General features: G+C 69.2%; 2 protein-coding genes across 7 annotated transcripts in view; one reads left to right on the top strand and one right to left on the bottom strand.

Moving 5' to 3' along the window:
• The window catches only part of FMNL3 (formin like 3), a 45,252-nt gene extending 31,054 nt beyond the window's left edge, over positions 1-14,198 (top strand). The window contains exons 7-27 of one of the 2 annotated variants that reach the window (XM_074935203.1): positions 217-325; positions 884-960; positions 1,466-1,559; positions 1,926-2,000; positions 2,264-2,374; positions 2,922-3,071; positions 3,571-3,672; positions 4,092-4,344; positions 4,427-4,495; positions 5,290-5,414; positions 6,201-6,403; positions 6,752-6,986; positions 7,452-7,520; positions 8,489-8,569; positions 8,807-8,936; positions 9,378-9,538; positions 10,121-10,222; positions 11,389-11,478; positions 12,035-12,146; positions 12,451-12,569; positions 13,893-14,027. In XM_074935203.1, the coding sequence (XP_074791304.1) occupies positions 217-325; positions 884-960; positions 1,466-1,559; positions 1,926-2,000; positions 2,264-2,374; positions 2,922-3,071; positions 3,571-3,672; positions 4,092-4,344; positions 4,427-4,495; positions 5,290-5,414; positions 6,201-6,403; positions 6,752-6,986; positions 7,452-7,520; positions 8,489-8,569; positions 8,807-8,936; positions 9,378-9,538; positions 10,121-10,222; positions 11,389-11,478; positions 12,035-12,146; positions 12,451-12,542 (2,440 nt within the window). In that variant the 3' untranslated portion in view covers positions 12,543-12,569; positions 13,893-14,027. Of the gene's footprint in view, positions 1-216; positions 326-883; positions 961-1,465; positions 1,560-1,925; positions 2,001-2,263; positions 2,375-2,921; positions 3,072-3,570; positions 3,673-4,091; positions 4,345-4,426; positions 4,496-5,289; positions 5,415-6,200; positions 6,404-6,751; positions 6,987-7,451; positions 7,521-8,488; positions 8,570-8,806; positions 8,937-9,377; positions 9,539-10,120; positions 10,223-11,388; positions 11,479-12,034; positions 12,147-12,450; positions 12,570-13,892 lie in introns of both variants that reach the window. The other variant, XM_074935202.1, reaches the window with a different exon arrangement.
• The window catches only part of PRPF40B (pre-mRNA processing factor 40 homolog B), an 82,633-nt gene that overhangs the window by 37,797 nt on the left and 26,692 nt on the right, over positions 1-18,144 (bottom strand). For 2 of the 5 annotated variants that reach the window (XM_074935204.1, XM_074935205.1), the window contains exon 25: positions 16,853-17,422. The exons of 1 other annotated variant lie outside the window; for it this stretch is intronic. In XM_074935204.1, coding sequence (XP_074791305.1) covers positions 17,330-17,422 — 93 coding nt within the window. In that variant the 3' untranslated portion in view covers positions 16,853-17,329. Of the gene's footprint in view, positions 1-16,852; positions 17,423-18,144 lie in introns of those variants that run through there. 2 more of the 5 variants (XM_074935206.1, XM_074935207.1) reach the window with 1 other exon arrangement.

Genomic DNA, 18,144 nt, shown 5'->3' with positions numbered 1-18,144 from the left:
GCTCCGAGGAGCGTGCAAAGCGTGCAGGGCCGAGGCTGGCCCGAGGTGCAGCTCCGGGGCTGGGGGAGGCGGGGCAGTGGCTCAGAGACGCTCGGTCGGGTTTCAGCCCCGGCATCCGGTCTCGTGAGCTAGCGTGCTCTGGTGGCGTCCGGCTCGGAGGTCGCAAGGCAGCCCCTGCCAGGGCTCGCTGACCGCAGCCTGCCCTGTCTCTGCCAGCTGCAGCACCTTGCCCAGCAGGAAGGCGTTGAAGAACTCGCGGCTGGTGAGCCAGAAGGACGACGTCCACGTCTGCATCATGTGCCTGCGGGCCATCATGAACTACCAGGTACCCGGCGCCCGACACTTACCACAGGCTCGGGGGCGATGGGGGGACATGGTGCTTCCACCTCAGTGGCTACAGCCCCTGCCCTCGGGCTGTGTCGAGCCCCTGGACCTGCCCCCAAGAGGAGGGGCAGGAATCCTTGCAGGGGGGCAGTGGGGTCACCTCCCCTCCTGACCCCCAGTCACCGCTGCAGTCCTGAAGCAGGAGGGTGCGTAGCCCTCCCAGACTCCGGCACCCTCTCCTGCCCGGCCTGGCTGTTACCGAATTTGGGACTGGGCAGCAGGTAGCACCTGGATTTGAGATTCCCCTGGTGCAAAAAATGTGAACTCGTTGATTTTTTTCTCTCCTATAAAATTCCCCATCTCCAAGCAAGCGGGGCGGGCACGGACAGCTGGTGAGAGCCCACGGGCTGCTCCGGACGAAACCCTGTCCCGAGCTGCTGGGAAGCAAAGGGGCTGTGTTTGTGTGTCGGGGCTGTGTACCCTGCCTGCCCCTGACCCCCGTTCCTGACCATCCTGCTGTTGCTAACGCCCCGCTCTCTGCCTTTCCCTCCCTCCCCAGTACGGATTCAACCTGGTGATGTCCCATCCCCACGCCGTCAATGAGATCGCGCTCAGCCTGCATAACAAGAACCCCAGGTAAGGCAGAGCGGCAGCAGATCGGGGTCCCCTCTCTGGGTCTCCGCTGGGTCCCCTTCCTGGGCCTGTCTCAGCGAGGAGCTGTGCAGGGCTGGGCCGGGGGAGAGCACGGGGATTACAGACCGTAGCCGAAAGCTCCTGGGCTCCAATCCAGCCCCGGCTGGTAGCGACAGGCCCTTAGCAGCAGCTGGGTGGCCGGAGTGTGAAATGAGTTTGATGGGTCTCAGTCCAGGCCCTGGGGGACGGTGCCCACAGCAGCTGGCAGACACTGGACTCCCCAACCCCTGCCAGGTCAGGGTGGCGGGGAACCTGGCACCTGCCTGGGCTCTTTGGGACCGTCCCCCAGCCCCTGTCCCCAGCCCAAGTGTCAGCCCAGGCAGACAGAGGCGTCCCCGGCGCAGACTCTGCTGCTCTCAGGCCAGCAGGATCGTGGCTGGGCTCTGCCCTGGCAGGGCAGGGCTTCTGGGTGGTGGGTGAGTCACTCAGCCCGTTGGTCGTCCCCTAGGACCAAGGCCCTGGTGCTGGAGCTGCTGGCGGCTGTCTGCCTGGTGAGGGGAGGCCACGAAATCATTCTCGCTGCCTTCGACAACTTCAAAGAGGTGAGCCCGGCCCTGCCACAGGGGGGCGCCATTCCCCGCACACGCCCCACCAGCTCCAGGGGCTGGGATGGGCATTGTGGGGGCAGAGACTGGGGCCAGCTCTTGGCCTGGGTGACCCAGCCTGGCTGTCGGGGATGGGCAGCCCCATCTCTAGGGGCGCCCAGGGATGCTCTGTCCGGCCCGTTCCAGCAAACAGCAGCTACCCCGGGAGCTGCAGGACGGAGGGATCCCAGGGTTAATCAGACAGAAGAGCAGACCATGCCCCGATGCCGGGGGGATGGGCACAAGGGCCTAGGGAGAGCTGTGCGCATGCGGGGGTGCCATCAGGGTGGGCCAGGCGATAACCCCTCTGTGGGCGCCTTGCAGGTCTGCAAAGAGACGCACCGCTTCGAGAAGCTCATGGACTACTTCCGGAATGAGGACAGCAGCATCGATTTCATGGTGAGCAGTCCCCGACCTGGGGAGAGCGGGGCCGGCACTGCCCTCCCAGGGGGCCTCTAGGAAGTGCCTGGCAGCCGAGTCACTGGAGAACAGCTGCCCATGTCAGGCAGGCCTGGCTCCCGGCCCCATGACTCCTGCCCCGAAGGCCAGCCGGCTGGTGCCTGGATCCCAGACCCCGTGACCTCCCCCCACCAAAGGCCGGCCGGCTGGTGTGGGTATCTTGCCCCCGCGTTCCCTGCGGTGACGCCTCCTCTCCCTTGCAGGTGGCCTGCATGCAGTTCATCAACATCGTGGTGCACTCCGTGGAGGACATGAATTTCCGGGTGCACCTGCAGTACGAATTCACCAAGCTGGGCCTGGAGGAGTTCCTGCAGGTAGAGCCGGGGAGCACCGAGACCCCAGATTCTCCTCCGTCAGGTGCATCGCGGTCGCCTCAGGGGCTGCAGCTCAGTGTCAGGGGAGGAGACGGACACGTGGCCAGGCTGCATCAGCCCCTCTGGGGCCCAGCACCGGCCGCTTTAGAGCGAGGCACAATAGGCAGAGGTGGGGGGGGATCTGCGCCCCAGGCCTGTCCCTGCCCCCAGTAGTCAGGGATGGGTTAAGCCCTGGGACAGGAGGTTTAATCTCCAGGCAAATGCAGAGAGGAAGGGTCCTTAGGCCCAGAGAGAGGGGAAGTGACTCCCCGAGGCTCCTGCAGGGCAGCCGCCCTCCCTCTCCAGCCTCACCGTGCCTCAGTTTCCCTCTCTGTGACACGGGGGTGGGCGACAGCACCAGGGGTGGTGCGAGAGGAAAGCTGCGGCAGGGGACCATGCCGCTGGGGAGAAGTGGGTGCTCTACGAGGGGCCGGTGCCCCCTGGGAAGGGGAGGCGGGTGGGCGGACGGTGTTCTGTTGCCCTGACGCTGGGTTCCCCTCCCCTGCAGAAGTCGCGGCACACGGAGAGCGAGAAGCTGCAGGTGCAGATCCAGGCCTACCTGGACAATGTCTTCGATGTGGGGGGGCTGCTGGAGGACGCGGAGACCAAGAACGTGGCGCTGGAGAAAGTGGAGGAGCTGGAGGAGCACGTATCCCACGTAGGCGTCTCGGCCCGTCTGCACCAGGGGCTGGGTCCCACCAGGCCATGCGGGGTCCGGCCCCACCCGGGGCTCTGCACCCCACCAGGCCTCCGTGCCGTCTCCCAGCAGGGTGCTGGCTGCACTGGGGGCTCCAACTCCCACGAGCCACCGGAGCGGCGTTCACATCTGCGGACTGCCTGGGCGGATGGGTCTGGCTGGAACCGGCACCGGGGGTCGGGGCCGGGCTGTGAGGTGCTCTTGGCCCTCACCCTTGAGGGGATTCTGCAGAGGTTCTTCCCTGGGGGTCTGGGAACGTCAGACTTCCCCCAGGAGTGTCCCGGGCGCGGGGGGGCAGATTCCCAGGAGTTCTCCTGCCATGGGGCGGCAGGGGGCGAGGGGGCCTCGCTTCTGATTGTGCTGGGCGTGGGGGCTGCGTCCGAACCTGCTGCAGAGCCGGCAGCCGGGGTGTACGGCGCCCTGGGCCCCCGGTAACAGCAGCCTCCTGCTCTCTCGGCAGTTGACGGAGAAGCTGCTGGACCTGGAGAACGAGAACGTGATGCGCGTGGCGGAACTGGAGAAGCAGCTGTTACAGCGAGAGAAAGAGCTGGAGCTGGTCAAGGTGTGGGGCAGGGATCGGGCCAGGGAACCCGCCTGCCCCCCGGCTGAGCGGCTCAGCAATGGGGCCGTGAGCCTTTCGTCTGCCATGAGCCAAGGGTGCTCCCGTCCCCGCCCCGTTCCCAGCATGCCCCTGTCCACCTGTGGGCTGGGGAGCCGGGGGTCTCCCTGCCTGGGGGGCTGGCGGGAGCCTGGTTGCTACTGAGCGTGCTCTGCGGGAATATCCCTCGGCGCGGCCCCTTTCCATAGCCGAGGGCCGCGTTCCCGGCCGCGTGCCGAGCTCTGGGAGCCGGGGCCCCGGGCTCTGTCCGCTGAGTGCAGCCCGTGGGCCAGCAGCTCAGGCCCGCTCCGGACGTGGGGGCCGGGATCTGGCTCGTGGGGGGGGGGGGACGCAGCCCTAACCGCCCCCGTCTGCCGGGACAGGAGACCTTCGAGAGCGCGACTCACCAGGTGCACACGCTGCGCAGGATCGTCAAGGAGAAGGAGGAGGCTTTCCGGCGCCACTGCGGCTCCCGCCAGCCCGGGGAGCCGGGGGGTGACCCACTGCCGCCCCTGGAGGGCGAAGGGGACATCCCCGACTGCGACCTCCGCCTCCCGGTCTTGCCTCCTGTGGAGGCAGCCCCCCCGCCCCCGCCTCCCCCGCCCCCTGTGCCCCCGCCGGCCCCGCCACTGCCAGGTAAGCTCGGCCCATGCCTGGGGATTGGGGCCAGGTGTCCCCTGAGGAGCCAGCGCCTCAGACTCTCCCTCTCTCCCCACAGACAGGTGCCCCCCTGCGCCCCCACTGCCTGGGACCTCGCCCTCCGTCATCCTCACTGTGGGGTTGTCAGGTAGGAAGCGTCCCTGTTAGGGCATGGCGCCCGAGGAGTGCTGGCCCTGGGGCCAGTGGGGGGTGTGTGTCCCGTGGGGCAGGTGGGAGGATCCTCTGTGTGGGGGGGTGGTGTTCCCGTGGTGCAGGCCAGGGAGGGGGTCTCTCATGGGGCAGGAGGGGAGAATCTCCCGTGGGGTGTGTGGGGGTGTCTCCCATGGGACAGGCCAGGGTGGGGGGGTCTCTCGTGGGGCAGGTGGGGAGAATCCCCCGTAGGGTGTGTGGGGGTGTTTCCCGTGGGGCAGGCGGGGGGGGGGGTCTCCCTGGAACTGCCCCTCATGTCCAAGGCCTGGGCTGTGGTTGCGGGAAAATTTCCCTCCAAATTCCCGCCGCCCCGCCCAGCCTCTGGGTTTGCAGCCTCGGAACCGGTGAGGGCCTTGGGGTGCCTGCCCGGGGCAGAGGGACCTCGAGGACCCCCGGGGCTGCCCCTGCTGCTGCCTGCTCTTGAGGCGCCCCCTGCGTCTGACCCTGGGTCCCCCCCTGTTCAGCCGGCGGGCGCCCAGCTCGGCGAGAAGCGGCTGGGCCCGGGGGCACTGACCCTTGGGGCGGGGGGCTAAGGGGCCCCGGCGTCCTGGGATTCATCGATTGTGGGCAGGTCCTTCCAGCCCAGGTCTGTGGCCGGCTGCACGGGGCGGCTGGGGGCATCGCCCGGGGCCGTGCCCCTCTCTCCGGCCCTCTCTGCCCAGGCTGGGGGGCTCCCTGGGGGCTCGCTGCGAGCGAGGCGGTTTCACGCCCTCCCTGCCCCCTTGTCCCCAGCCATCCGGATAAAGAAGCCCATCAAGACCAAGTTCCGCCTGCCCGTCTTTAACTGGACGGCGCTGAAACCCAACCAGATCAGCGGCACCGTCTTCAGTGAGCTGGACGACGAGAGGATCCTGCAGGTGGGGGCAGGTCTGGGGGCCTCGTCCCGCTGGGAGGGGGAGCGGAGCTCACGGCGCGGGGGCAGCTGCCGGCCTGGGGGCAGCGGTGCACTGGGGCTGCGGCTGGCTCATTCCCAGTGCGATGTGGGATTCCTAATGGGGTCCATCCCCCCCCTTCTTCCTGTCCTTCCTAGGCAGCCTAGCGGGGGTCCCGTCCGTGGGGCCCCAGGCGATTGTGGTGGGCAGTCCCTAGTGGGGGTCCCATCCATGGGGCACCCGGGGGTGGCGGTGGGCGGTCCCTAGTGGGGGTCCCATCCGTGGGGCCCCCAACAGTGGCAGCAGGGGGTCCCGTCCGTGGGGCCCCTGGGGATGGCAGCAGGTGGTCCCTAGCGGGGATCCTGTCTGTGGGGCCCCTGGCAGTGGTGGCAGGGGGTCCCGTCCGTGGAGCCCCCGGGGATGGCGGCAGGTGGTCCCTAGTGGGGGTCCCGTCCATGGGGCCCCCAGCAGTGGTGGCAGGGGGTCCCGTCTGTGGAGCCCCTGGGGATGGCAGCAGGGGGTCCCTAGAGGGGGTCCCGTCTGTGGGGCCCCCGGCAATGGCGGCAGGGGGTCCCGTCCATGGAGCCCCCGGGGATGGCGGCGGGCGGTCCCTAGCTGGGGTGCTGCCCCCCATTCTGCAGGGACCCCCCGGGAGCTCCTGGGCGGGGTCCCCCAGCCGAGCTGGCAGCTCGCGCGGCCGGTGTGGCAGTGCTGTTCCCGGTTCGGGTGCCCAGCCTGGCACCGGGGGACGCGCTCTCCTCTCCCCGCCAGGACCTGGACCTGGACAAGTTCGAGGAGCTCTTCAAAACCAAAGCTCAGGGCCCCGCCGTGGAGCTGGTGTGCGCCAAGAGCAAGGCCTCGCACAAGGCGGCCAGCAAGGTGACGCTGCTGGAGGCCAACCGGGCCAAGAACCTGGCCATCACGCTGCGCAAGGCGGGCCGCAGCGCCGAGGAGATCTGCAGAGCCATCCACATGTAGGTGCCCCCGGGCGGGGCGGGGCGGGGGAGCCCCTGCTTTGTGCCCCCAGCCGGAGCTCGGCCTCTGGGAACACGGGGGGCTGGAGTCCCCTCCCCTGGCTCCAGTGCTTTGCAGGAGCCTCGCACGTCCGTGCACGGGGCGACCCACTGCCCCCCCTCAGCCCGGGGGGGGAGGCCAGTCAGACCCCCGGCGGCGGGGGCGAGCAGGCCGCGTTGCCGCGGGTGCTGGGAGGGTAAATGGCCGCCCGCAGCCGGCTCCCCGGCCGGCCTCGGCGCCGCGGCCCCAGGCCGAGGCCCAGCGGGGCTGCCCCCCGCGCGCTGTGACGGGTCCCGCCGGGCCGGCAGGTTCGACCTGCAGACGCTGCCGGTGGACTTCGTGGAGTGCCTGGCGCGGCTGCTGCCGACGGAGGCGGAGGTGAAGCTGCTGCGGCAGTACGAGAAGGAGCGCAAGCCGCTGGAGGAGCTGGCGGACGAGGACCGGTTCATGCTGCACTTCAGCAAGGTGGAGCGCCTGGCGCAGCGCATGGCCATCATGGCCTTCCTGGGCAACTTCCACGAGAACCTGCAGATGCTGACGCCGGTACGGGCCCCGGCCCCGAGCCGGGCACCTGGCTGTGGGGTCCGAGGCCTCGCCCCGCCACGGCGAGGGGTGGGAGGCCGGGCCGGGGGGGGGCTCATCGGTGACGCCCCTTCGTCCTGGGGGCCGGTTAACCCTCCCCTAGCTCCAGCCCCCTGGCATGCAGCTCAGGGCAAGTGCTCCCGCCCCCCGGCCCGGCCCCAAAGACCTGGGGTGGGGGGTGGAGCTGGGCTGAGGCCTTCCAGCCCCCTCCGCACAGATCTCACCCCGGGGGGGACGCCCACCCCCCGCCCCCTGCACAGATCCCCTTGTCCTGTCTCGCCCCGGGCGGGGGCGGGGGGGACGGACGCATGGGCCCTGGGCAGGGGAGGGGGGGACGGACGCACGCTCCCCGGGGGGGGGACGTTGCCGGCTCGGCTGTAGGGGACACGGCGTTCGGTGATTTGGTCCCTCTCCTGCCCCCACCAGCAACTCAACGCCGTCATCGCTGCCTCGGCCTCCGTCAAGGCGTCTCAGAAGCTGAAGCACGTGCTGGAGGTGAGTGTGCGCCTGGCCGGCTCTGCTCTGTGCGGTGGGGGGGGGGGCTCGGGGCTCGGGGGTTTTCCTGGCGCCTGGCCGGCCCTGCTCTTGGGGGGGGGGGACGCCTCGGTGCTCGGGGGTTTTCCTGGCGCCTGGCCGGCCCTGCTCTGTGCGGTGGGGGGGGGGGGCTCGGGGGTTTTCCTGGTGCCTGGCCGGCCCTGCTCTGGGGCGGGGAGCTCGGGGGTGTTCCTGGTGCGTGGCCGGCCCTGCTCTGTGCAGTGTGTGGGGGGGGGGGGCTCGGTGCTCGGGGGTTTTCCTGGTGCCTGGCCGGCCCTGCTCTGGGGCGGGGGGCTCGGGGGTTTTCCTGGTGCCTGGCCGGCCCTGCTCTGTGCGGCGGGGGGGGGCTCGGTGCTCGGGGGTTTTCCTGGTGCCTGGCCGGCCCTGCTCTGTGCAGCGGGGGGCACCGGGGTGTTCCTGGCGCTGTCCCAGGGCTGCTCAGCGGGTAGAACAGGAAACAGAGGCATGGCTGCCGGGGAGGGGGGTCCCTGCGGATTTAGGCATCTCTCTGCAGCCTGGCGCTGCCCGGCCCCCCAGCTGCTCCTCGTCTGGGGGGATGGCTGGTGGGAGCCCCAAGCAGGCGCTGGGGCTAGAACGTGGGCAGTGAGCTGGGTTAGGAGCCACTGGCACTAGGTGGGAGCCCGGCTGGGTGACTGCAGCAGGGAAGGAAGCCAGGGGCTTAGCCCCATTTTACAGACGGGGAGACTGAGGCACAGAGGGCGACTCACTTGGCATGTTGGGAAGAGAACCCGCGTCCTGGCTTCCCGTTCGCAGCTGTGACGCTTGAGGCGGGAGGCCGCTCGGGCTGGGAGGTGGGAAGGGACGCGGGGCTCCGTTGGGGGCATAGGCGGGGGTGCGTGGGCTGCCTGCAGGCCCTGGCTCGCGGCTGGTTTTGTGTCTCTGACCCTGCTCCGCGGGTCCCTCTGCAGATCATCCTGGCCCTCGGCAATTACATGAACAGCAGCAAACGCGGCTGTGTCTACGGCTTCAAGCTGCAGAGTCTGGACCTGGTAAGGAGCCTTCGGGCCGCCCGTGTGTCGAGGCTGCTGGGCCGTGCACACCCGCTTGCACACCCGTGCCCACGCACGCACGCCGGGGCACGCTAATTTGTGCACGCACCCTCGTGCGCTCACGCTTTGTACACAAGGTGCCCATTCGTGCAGCTACTTCCACGTGCGTATACGAGGCCTGGTGCACCCCCCGCCGCAGCCCTGACCCCCCCTCTCGCTCTGCTCCCCTCCCCGAAGCTGCTGGACACCAAGTCGACAGACCGGAAGCTGACGCTGCTGCACTTCATCGCGCTGACCGTGCGGGAGAAGTACCCGGACTTGGCCACCTTCTGGCAGGAGTTGCACTTCGTGGAGAAGGCAGCAGCAGGTAGAGCAGCGGCCCCTGCCCCCCACAATGGCTGTGGAGCCTCGGGGCTCCATCCCTGGTCCCTGGAGCCAGCCCCCCATGGCTCTCTCCAGCTTGCCCCGCTTCCCACCGGCCTGGCCCGCCCTGGCCGCCCCCACCGGGCCCGGAATGCTCCAGCGGCTGCAGCTGCCATGGCCCGATCAAGGGGGACGTGTGGCTTTCCCGAGGGCTAAATCGCTCCCTTCCCCGGCCACCGAGCCCTTCTCGGCCCTGTCTGAGGCCCCGTCAAGGCTGGGACCTTCGTCCACCTGGGGGGCTGCACCCCACCCTGCTACGGATCCTGGCCCCCGTTAGCTGGACGCCCGGCCCGGGTCAGCAGCATGTCCCCGAGAGGGGGGGATGGTCCCTTGGCTTGGGTCTCGCCCGTCGGGGGTTCCCCAGCTGACCCCCGCCTCCCCGCAGTGTCCCTGGAGAACGTGCTGCTGGACGTGAAGGAGCTGGGGCGCGGCATGGACCTGATCCGGCGCGAGTGCAGCATTCACGACAACAGCGTCCTGCGCAACTTCCTGGGCGCCAGCGAGGGTCGGCTGGAGAAGCTGCAGAAGGACGCCAGGACGGCGGAGGTGAGGGGTGGGGCACCGGGGGCACCAAGCCTTCGGCGCGCTCGCCGGTGGCTGGCCCAACGCGGCAGGGCCGAGCATCCTGCCAGGGTCCCAGTCTCCTTTCCCTTGCAGGGCTGGGATTGTAGCGGGGCAGCCCAGCCATGGGGTTCCCCCTCCGACGCCTCCTCTGGCCCCCACAAGCACCCTGCGAGCTGAGGGCCCCAGGCTGAAGTAGGGCCCAGGGCAAGCAGCGTCTCGCGCCTTGGGCCTGTCGCTTGAGTTGTGGGACTTGCGGTGACTAAAAACCAGGCGCTAAGAAATCTCTTGGTGCAGACCTGCGTGCCAGCGTGTGGCCGGGTGTGCGCTGTGCACACGCGCTGTGCACCGGTACTGTGCTCACGTCCAGCGTGTGGCCGGGTGTGCGCTGTGCACACGCGCTGTGCACCAGAACTGCGTGCCTGTCCGCATGGGGCCGGGTAGTATTTTGCACGCCACAGCATTTGAAATTCCCGCCATCTGGCTGCGTAGCGATGCACCTGGGGGGCTGGGGGGGGGCGCGTGGAGTTTGCTACGATCCAGCATCATCCGCCTCCTGTTTGGCAGGACGCCTACAACATGGTCGTGCGCTACTTTGGCGAGAGCCCCAAGACGATGCCCCCCTCCGTGTTCTTCCCCGTCTTCGTCCGCTTCATCCGCTCCTACAAGGTGAGAGGAGCCCCCCTGTCATGGAGTCCCCGGGCGATGCTCTGGAACTGCTCCCTACGAAGCCAGGCAGGACTCTGGTGAGGTCTCCTCTCTGGGAGCAGCCTGTCTGCAGGACACACAGCTCACCCGGCTTCCACCTTCCTGGGTCTGACCTCGGAGCATTCAGCCTCCTCTGCCCCTCCGTGCGCTTCCCACAGCGAGTCCGCCCAGGCGGGCTCCTGGGGCAGCCAGAGGGTCCTGCCCCCCAACTCCACAGTCAGACGGGACTCTCAGCCAGCCAGTAACACAGAAGGTTTATTAGACGACAGGGACATGGTCTAAAACGGAGCTTGTAGGTGCAGAGAACAGGACCCCTCAGCCGGGTCCATTTTGGGGGCAGTGAGCCAGACAACCACGTCTGCCCTTCACTCCATGTCCCAGCCAGCCCCAAACTGAAACTCCCTCCAGCCCCTCCTCCCCTGGGCTTTGTCCCTTTCCCGGGCCAGGAGGTCACCGGATTCCTTTGTTCTCCAGCCCTTTAGCTCTCACCTTGCAGGGGGGAAGGGCCCAGGCCATCAGTGGCCAGGAAACAGGGTGTCGGCCATTCTCTGTGTCCAGACCCCTGCACACACCTGCCCTCTAGGGCTCTGCAATGATCATACACCCTTACCCCACCCCCTAGATACTTAAGAACTGCCTAGGGGAAACTGAGTCACCCCCACACTATTCAGAGGAAACATTAAGAACAGTCCCACTTCGTCAAACCCCTGCAGAGCCGGCGCCCCCCCCGCCGCTCTGTGTCCTGGGGCTGGGTTCAGCCCGCAGGGGCAGGCCCCTTCCTGCCATTGTCCCGCACGGGAAATGGCTGCCCCGTCCGCTAGGGGCGCGGTCCCGGCACTTCCTGTGAGCGCTCGGGCGGCTTGGATCTTGGCACCTCCCCGGCCACCCCTGCTGCTCCGGGACCCCAGCCCGGCTGCCCCGCCCTGCGGCATCCCGAAGACCCCCCCGCCTGTCCCGCTGGGCTGCGGCTGAGCGATTCCTGCCTTCCCTGCTGACCCCTCCCTCCGCCTTTTTCCCCCCACGCCGCGAGCCCTCCCGCCCTGACGGACCTGGCATCAGCCGGGCCGCGGTCTGGCGCGCCGACCCGGTTGGTGCCGTTCACCCCCCCGCCCCCGTTATGCCGGCAGGACGCGGAGCAGGAGAACGAGCAGCGGAAGAAGCAGGAGGAGGTGTTGCGGGAGAAGATGCTGGCCCAGGAGGCCAAGAAGCTGGAGAAGGTAGGGAGGGGGGTGCTGGTACGGCGGGGGTGGCCCGGAGTCCCCCGCCCCCCAATTCCTACAGCACTTCACCTGTCGCCGAGCCCGGCGGCATAGGGACAAAGCCAAAGGTCGCTCCCAGGAAGGGGGGTCACAGCTGCGGGGGGGTGGGGGGAATCCATGAATCGTGCTCTCTTCCATGGGGGGGATGCAGGGACGGGACACATGCCCCCCCGGGTGACGCTGCTCTGTCCCTCTCAGCACTGCTCCTGTCCTGCACGCCTGGAAGGGTGGGGGGTTGGGCGGGGCAGGATCTGCCCTGCGCCAGGAGGTGATGGGGGGGGCGGGATGGATCTGCCTGAAGCAGTGGGGGGATTACAGGCGGGATCTGCCCCCGGGGCAGGGGGTACAAGCCAGGCGGGATCTGCCCTGGGGGCGGGTACAGGCCGGGTGGGATCTGACCCCGGGGTGGGGGGGGTACGGGCCGGGCGGGGTCTGCCCCCGGGCCGGGCGGGGTCTGTGCCCGGGGGGCAGGGGGGGTCTCCCCAGCCCTGCCCCCACCCAGTGTCCGTTGCAGCGGAACAAGTGGCAGGAGCAGGAGCTGATCGCAGAGCTGCGCCGGCGCCAGGCCAAGGAGCACCGGCCCGTCTACGAGGGCAAGGACGGGACCATCGAGGACATCATCACGGGTAGGTGCCCGCTCCCCCCCGGGGGCTGGGGGAGCCCCCGAGGCAGCGTGGCCAAGTGGACGGGGCGCCGGGCCCGGACTCAGGACGCCTGGGTCCTGCCCCTGCCCCGCTGGGTGCCCCTCGCGGCGCCACGTCTGGCTGGAAGCTGGCTTGGGGCAGAAGCCGTCTCTGCTCGACGCCAGCCAGGGTGGCCCGTGGCGCTGCCAGGGGCTCGCTGAGCCTCGGCCCCGGCTGGCTGCTCCCGGGGGGCGGGGGGGGGTCGGCCGTGCGGGCTTTGACGCGTGTCTCTGTCAAACGTCTGCAGTGCTGAAGAGCGTCCCCTTCACGGCCCGATCCGCCAAACGGGGCTCTAGGTTCTTCTGCGACCCGTCCCACCACGATGAGTCTAACTGTTAGCCCCGGGCGCTGTAATGCCCTGCAAAGGTATCGCCCCCATGCCCCCCGTGCATGCCCCCGGACGGAGCGCCCCGTCCCGCATGCACTGTCCCCGTCCCACTGCCATGCCCCTGTGCTGACGGGCACCCACCCTGGCGCTGCATGGACCTCCACGCCCTGGCCCCGGCCAGAGCACCCCATCCTACATCCCCCCCTCACCCGCCCCCCCCTGCTGAGGGGCACCCACCCTGGCGCTGCATTTCCACGCCCCAGCCCTGGCCAGAGCACCCCATCCTACATCCCCGCCCTCGCCCGCCACCCCCCCGCTGAGGGGCACCCACCCTGGCGCTGCATGCCGTCCCCTCCCAGAGCATGTGCCCTCCATGCTAACGCAGTAGAATAGTTTACTAAATCCGCCCCCAAGGGGGCTTGGTGCCTGCATGGGGGGTGCGTGGGGTCGAGGCAGCGGGCTCTGCTGGTCGGTGACGCACTAGCTCGTTGCCCCGGTGCATGGAGCAGGGTCGGCGGCGCCGTGGGCACCGGCTGTGCTCCGGGAGGACGGTGCTGATACCGACGCTGGCTGTGGGGTCTGGCGGGCTTTGGGGGCGGGGGGATGGGCTGCAGAATCCAGCTCGGTGTCTGCTCCCACCTGGCACTGCCTCCATGTGGAGTGAGTTTGCCGAGTCTCAGCACCTGGCAGCCTGGGCGAGGCCACTCTGGCGACGGGGGTGGAGTCGTGCTCTGTGTTGGGGGTGAAATGGGATCGCAGCCCTTAACATGCCAAAGCAAGGAGACCAAACCCCTAAGCCAGCCCCCCAGGAAACGGCCTCTCCCTCCCCTGGCCTTCGGGGCATCCCCGCTCTGGAACAAGGCATGGTCCTGCCCGTGCCGGAGGGGGGACTCCACCCTGCCAGTGGCTTGGCTCTGACGCCCCCTTGTTTCTATCCCCCCCAAAGCAGCAAGAACGATCTGCCTCTAGCGCCCCAGCCAGGGCAGAGGGTAAGGGACCCCCCCGCTTGGCCAGGGCTGCTGGGCGAAGGTCCCTGGCTGCGGCCCGGCTCGGTGTCCCACCCCAGGGTGCTGCCTGCAGCTGCCCAGCCGGGGCTCTGCGCGTGAGCCAGGGGCGCCGGGGGGCTGGTTTTCCCCAGGCACGCAAAGCAGGTGTGGGGGCCTCTGCTGGGGGGCCACTGGTCCCACCAGCCAGGAGCAAACATGCCCCAAAGAGCTGCTGCTGCAGGATGGAAGGGGTGGGTGGCTGCAGTGTCACTCCCCAGAGCTGGGCGCCTCTCAGGAGCAGCTTCTGCATGGGTGCCCTGGCATGCCCATGGCCCCTATTCCCCCCTCCTAACGCCCGCTCTCTCCCCCGACCAGACCTTCACTCCCAGCCGCTCAGACGGGCCAACGCCGCCAGCCGGAGCCTGGACCCCAGGGGCCTCTGTCCTGCCCCTCCCGCCCCCTGCCCCAACTCCGCACTGAAGGACCAAAGGGACCTTGGGCGAGGCTGGCTCTGTGCCTTGGGAAGTGCCTTAGAGCGACACTATTAGCGAGGGCCGAGGGCCTGCACCTCTGGGGCAAGGAAGCTCCACTTCGGCACGGGCGGGGCCGGCGTCCGCACCGGCACCGTTGGAAGGACACTGGCAGATGCAGCAACCCCTGGCGCTCGGGTTCCAGCGGCCGTGACCCTGGGTGTGGGCCCCCCTATGGCCCGAGTCTGGGGGGGGGGCAGGGTTAGACCGAGCCCCACCGGGTCTCGAGCCAGCGCAGCCGCTGCAGGGAGGCTGTGGCCCAGGTACCAGCCAGCCCCCTCCCTGCCTTGTTCCCAGCCGCTCGGAAGCGCTCCAGCCCATGGCAGCGTAGGCGGCAGCTGGCCCCGCGTGGCTGCCCCGGCCTTCTCCAGGCACAACGCCCTCTGGAAAGCCAAGGCCTGGCCGCCAGCCTCACCTGGGGCTACACCAGAACCAGGCTCAGGGCCCCTTGCACTTCCCCTGGGGCGATTTCCCATCGCTGGCCCTGTGCAACACAGGGCGGGCACCAGGGCTAGGTACGGCTGACACGGGCCATGTGCTGTGTCCGGGGTTTAGGAAAGGCCCCGTGTCCCAGTGGTTCCTGGCCCAAAAGCCGGCCAGCCCAGCCGGCCGTGTCCTCCAAGGGCAGACGTGTGCCAGCTGGGGTGGAGGCCAGGATCCTGCAGGGGGTTGGGTACCACCTTCCACTGCAATTGGGGCCTGAATGAGCCTCACGCCCGCTGCAACACCATCCAAGCTAGGGCCTGAGCCTCCAGCGGCCCCAGAGGTTCCCCCAACCCGGCCTCCCTGGTGACGGCCGTGATGCCTCCTCCTTGCCGCGCCCCAAGGCCTGTCCTTAAAGGTGGGATGGGGCCTGGTGTGACCTGCCCTGACGAACAGTGGTGTTCTCCAGACCAAATACTAAGCGCAGTGGGCCCTGACGTGCCCTGCACGTGGCCTTCGCGCCCGTCTCCTTGTCAAAGCAACGGCTGCAGTCGGCCTTCTCCGCTCCACTCGCCGGGGTCTGCCGCGCCTGGTGCGTCTCTGCTCTGACCTGGGCAAACGCTGACCCCCCACCCCCAGGAGAGTCTCGTGGGGGGAACTGCCACACCCCGGCCCACAGCCAGTGCAGGGGGCGGGCTGGCTCAGGGCCCCTTGCACTTTGGTGGGTCACGTCAGTGAAATGCCCCAGTGGGCCCCGGTCCAGCCACTTGACCAAACACTATCAGTTGAGCATTCGGGGTGTCAGTCATTTTGGGAGGGGAACATGTCCCTGCAGTGGCAAACCAGGTTCAGCTCCAGCTTGGGGGGGGCGTGTAAACACGCTGGCAAGAGGGGTAGTGGGCCTTGGAGCACGTGCTGCGGCAGCCACTAAACCAAAGACGCTCCCCCCGCTGTCACAGCCGTACCCGGCCTGGAAGAGCGCCCAATCCGCGTGTTAGCCCTCCTCTGCCGCCAGGGGTATGGGAGGCCGTCCCGAAGCCCCTAAGGGAGCTGCCCGGGGAATCAGCCCCTTCCCACCCTGGGCCCTGTTATTTTTCAGAGCAGACCAGCACTTTACCCCCCGCCCTCCCTGGGCATTCAGCTCCTGCCCCGACGCCCGGGGCTGCACGAACACTATTGGAACGAAAGGGACCAAGGCCCAGGCGGTGGCTGCAGCGGGGCCGCTGCCCGCCCCACGGCACCCACGTGGCTGCCCGATTGTTTACAGTGTCGCCGTTGTCGCTCTGTAGCTAGCTGTGACTTTTTGTACATGTGAAATATACTGACTGTTTATGCAGCCCGCTGTGCCCCATTCCTAACGCCTGGAGAGACCACGGATCCGCCCGGCCTGGCCAACCAGGGCTGAGCCCGGCCCCAGGCTTGGGGCCCATGCGGGTTATACCTAGATGCGCTCAGCCTGCATTGATGCTGGGGGAGCTTATCCAGCACCCCCACCCTCCCCTCGCGCCGTGTGGGGGTGCAGCTGGGAGGCCGGGTGCTGCAGCCGCCAGGACTGGCCCAGCTCCCCAGTGAAACCAGCCATGAGGGAAGCGGGGCAGGCTGGTCCCCCCAGTGCACAGGTGGGGCCCAAGGCCGAGCCGTGACTCACCCCACGAGCCAAGCCCTGTGCACACGCAGGGGCAGCCAAGGCTAGCTGGGAGGGCGTCCATTGCTGCTGTGGCCCAGCTGCCCTCCCTGTTTGGGGCAAGAGCAAGGGCGTGTTTGGGGTTTTCTGTACCAAGTGCCCTCCTCCGCGCTCGGTGTGGGCCCCACGGGGGCTGGCACAAGCCCCAGGGCTGGAGCCCACTAGAGCCTGCCTCCTCTCGGGTGTCTGCTCCCTGCAAGGAGGTTTGATCTCCCAGCGTGGGCCTCATTTCCCAGCTCCTTGGGCTCCCGACGGCCTGGGGCCGAGCAGGCCGCCCCTACAGTTCTGGGCTCGCAGTGATCCTGTGCGACCCTGCATGCCCACCCCAGCACCGACAGGCCGAGCCTGCCAGCTGCTCTCCGCCAGGGGAGGCTCCGTGTCAGCCCCCAACCCCAGGGAGCTCTGCAATGGGGCAAGCTGGCACCAGGGGCTGACAGAGCAGAGGGGGTGCAGCACCTTGCACTGGGCCAAGGGTGATGGGGCCTGCACTCAGCAGAGGCCCTGGGGTGCGAGGGCAGGGGGGCAGGGAGCTGCAGCCCGTTCCCCGGCACATGACAGAGCCCACCCCCATCAGCTCCTCAGGGGCTGGGCCACGCCGGGCTGGCCAAGCGCAATGCACCAGGAGACAGCAGCGGCCAGGCCACGTTTATAAATATTATTTAAAAAACCCTTTAATTCCCAGAGTACGAGCGGCCCAAAGGGGCTACGCCCCCCAGCAACACCACTGAACCCGGCTGCCGGCCCGGGGTCCCGGCCACACAGCAGCACGCGCCCCCGTGGGGAGTCCCGGGCGCCCACCATCCTCGGCGCCAGGGGCATCCATGGACCCCTGGCCGACGTGCGAGAGCCAGCTCTGAGCCACATTCACCCTCTGCAGCCCAGGGCCCCGCCCTCCGAAGCGCAGCTGTCCCGGGACTGGTCCTCTGAGCGCCAAGGGGCTGGCCAAGCGGAGGGGGTCACAGCAGCCCCGCGTCCTCGGGCGCGGGGGGATCCACAGGGACGGGGGGAAGGAGTCCTGGGCGGAGCGGGGCCCCCCCGCTCTCTCAGACGCCCCCAGTCCTGGGGAAGAGCGGCAGCCCCTCGCCCGCCCCAAGCTGTCCAGAGCCTCGCCCCAGGCTGGGCAGGGGGCGGCGGGGGCCCCAGGGGCCCCAGCGCGGCGAGTCCCTCAGACCTGGCTACGGATCATTGTCCAGCTGCTGCAGCAGCGTCCGACGCCGCTTCTCCAGCTCGCCCTCGCTCGGCTCGCTGTCCGACGTGTCCCAGACGCTCTGCGTGGGGGCGGGGAGAGATCAGGGGGCAGCCTGCCTGCCCCACAACCTGCCCCGCAGCCAGCATCCCGTCCCTGCCTGCACCGCAACCTGCCCCGCAGCCGGCATCCCGTCCCTGCCTGCACCGCAACCTGCCCCGCAGCCGGCATCCCTGCCCCCCTGCCTGCACCACAGCCGGCATCCTGCCCCCCTGCCTGCCCCACAACCGGCGTCCCTGCCCCCCTGCCTGCCCCACAGCCGGCATCCTGCCCCCCTGCCTGCCCCACCGCTGGCATCCCTGCCCCCTACCTGCCCCACAGCCGGCATCCTCCCCCCTGCCTGCCCCACCGCTGGCATCCCTGCCCCCTACCTGCCCCACAACCTGCCCCGCAGCCAGCATCCTGCCCCCCTGCCTGCCCCACCGCTGGCATCCCTGCCCCCTACCTGCCCCACAGCCGGCATCCTCCCCCCTGCCTGCCCCACCGCTGGCATCCCTGCCCCCTATCTGCCCCACAACCTGCCCCGCAGCCGGCATCCCTGCCCCCCTGCCTGCCCCACCGCTGGCATCCCTGCCCCCTACCTGCCCCACAGCCGGCATCCTTCCCCCCTGCCTGCCCCACCGCTGGCATCCCTGCCCCCTACCTGCCCCACAACCTGCCCCGCAGCCAGCATCCTGCCCCCCTGCCTGCCCCACCGCTGGCATCCTGCCCCCCTGCCTGCCCCACAGCCGGCATCCTCCCCCC

The sequence above is a fragment of the Natator depressus genome, chromosome 20 (assembly GCF_965152275.1).
Source record: "Natator depressus isolate rNatDep1 chromosome 20, rNatDep2.hap1, whole genome shotgun sequence".
Taxonomy (NCBI): Eukaryota; Metazoa; Chordata; order Testudines; family Cheloniidae; genus Natator; species Natator depressus.
Note: the sequence above shows the minus strand (reverse complement) of the source record. Positions and strands in the feature narration are given on the sequence as shown.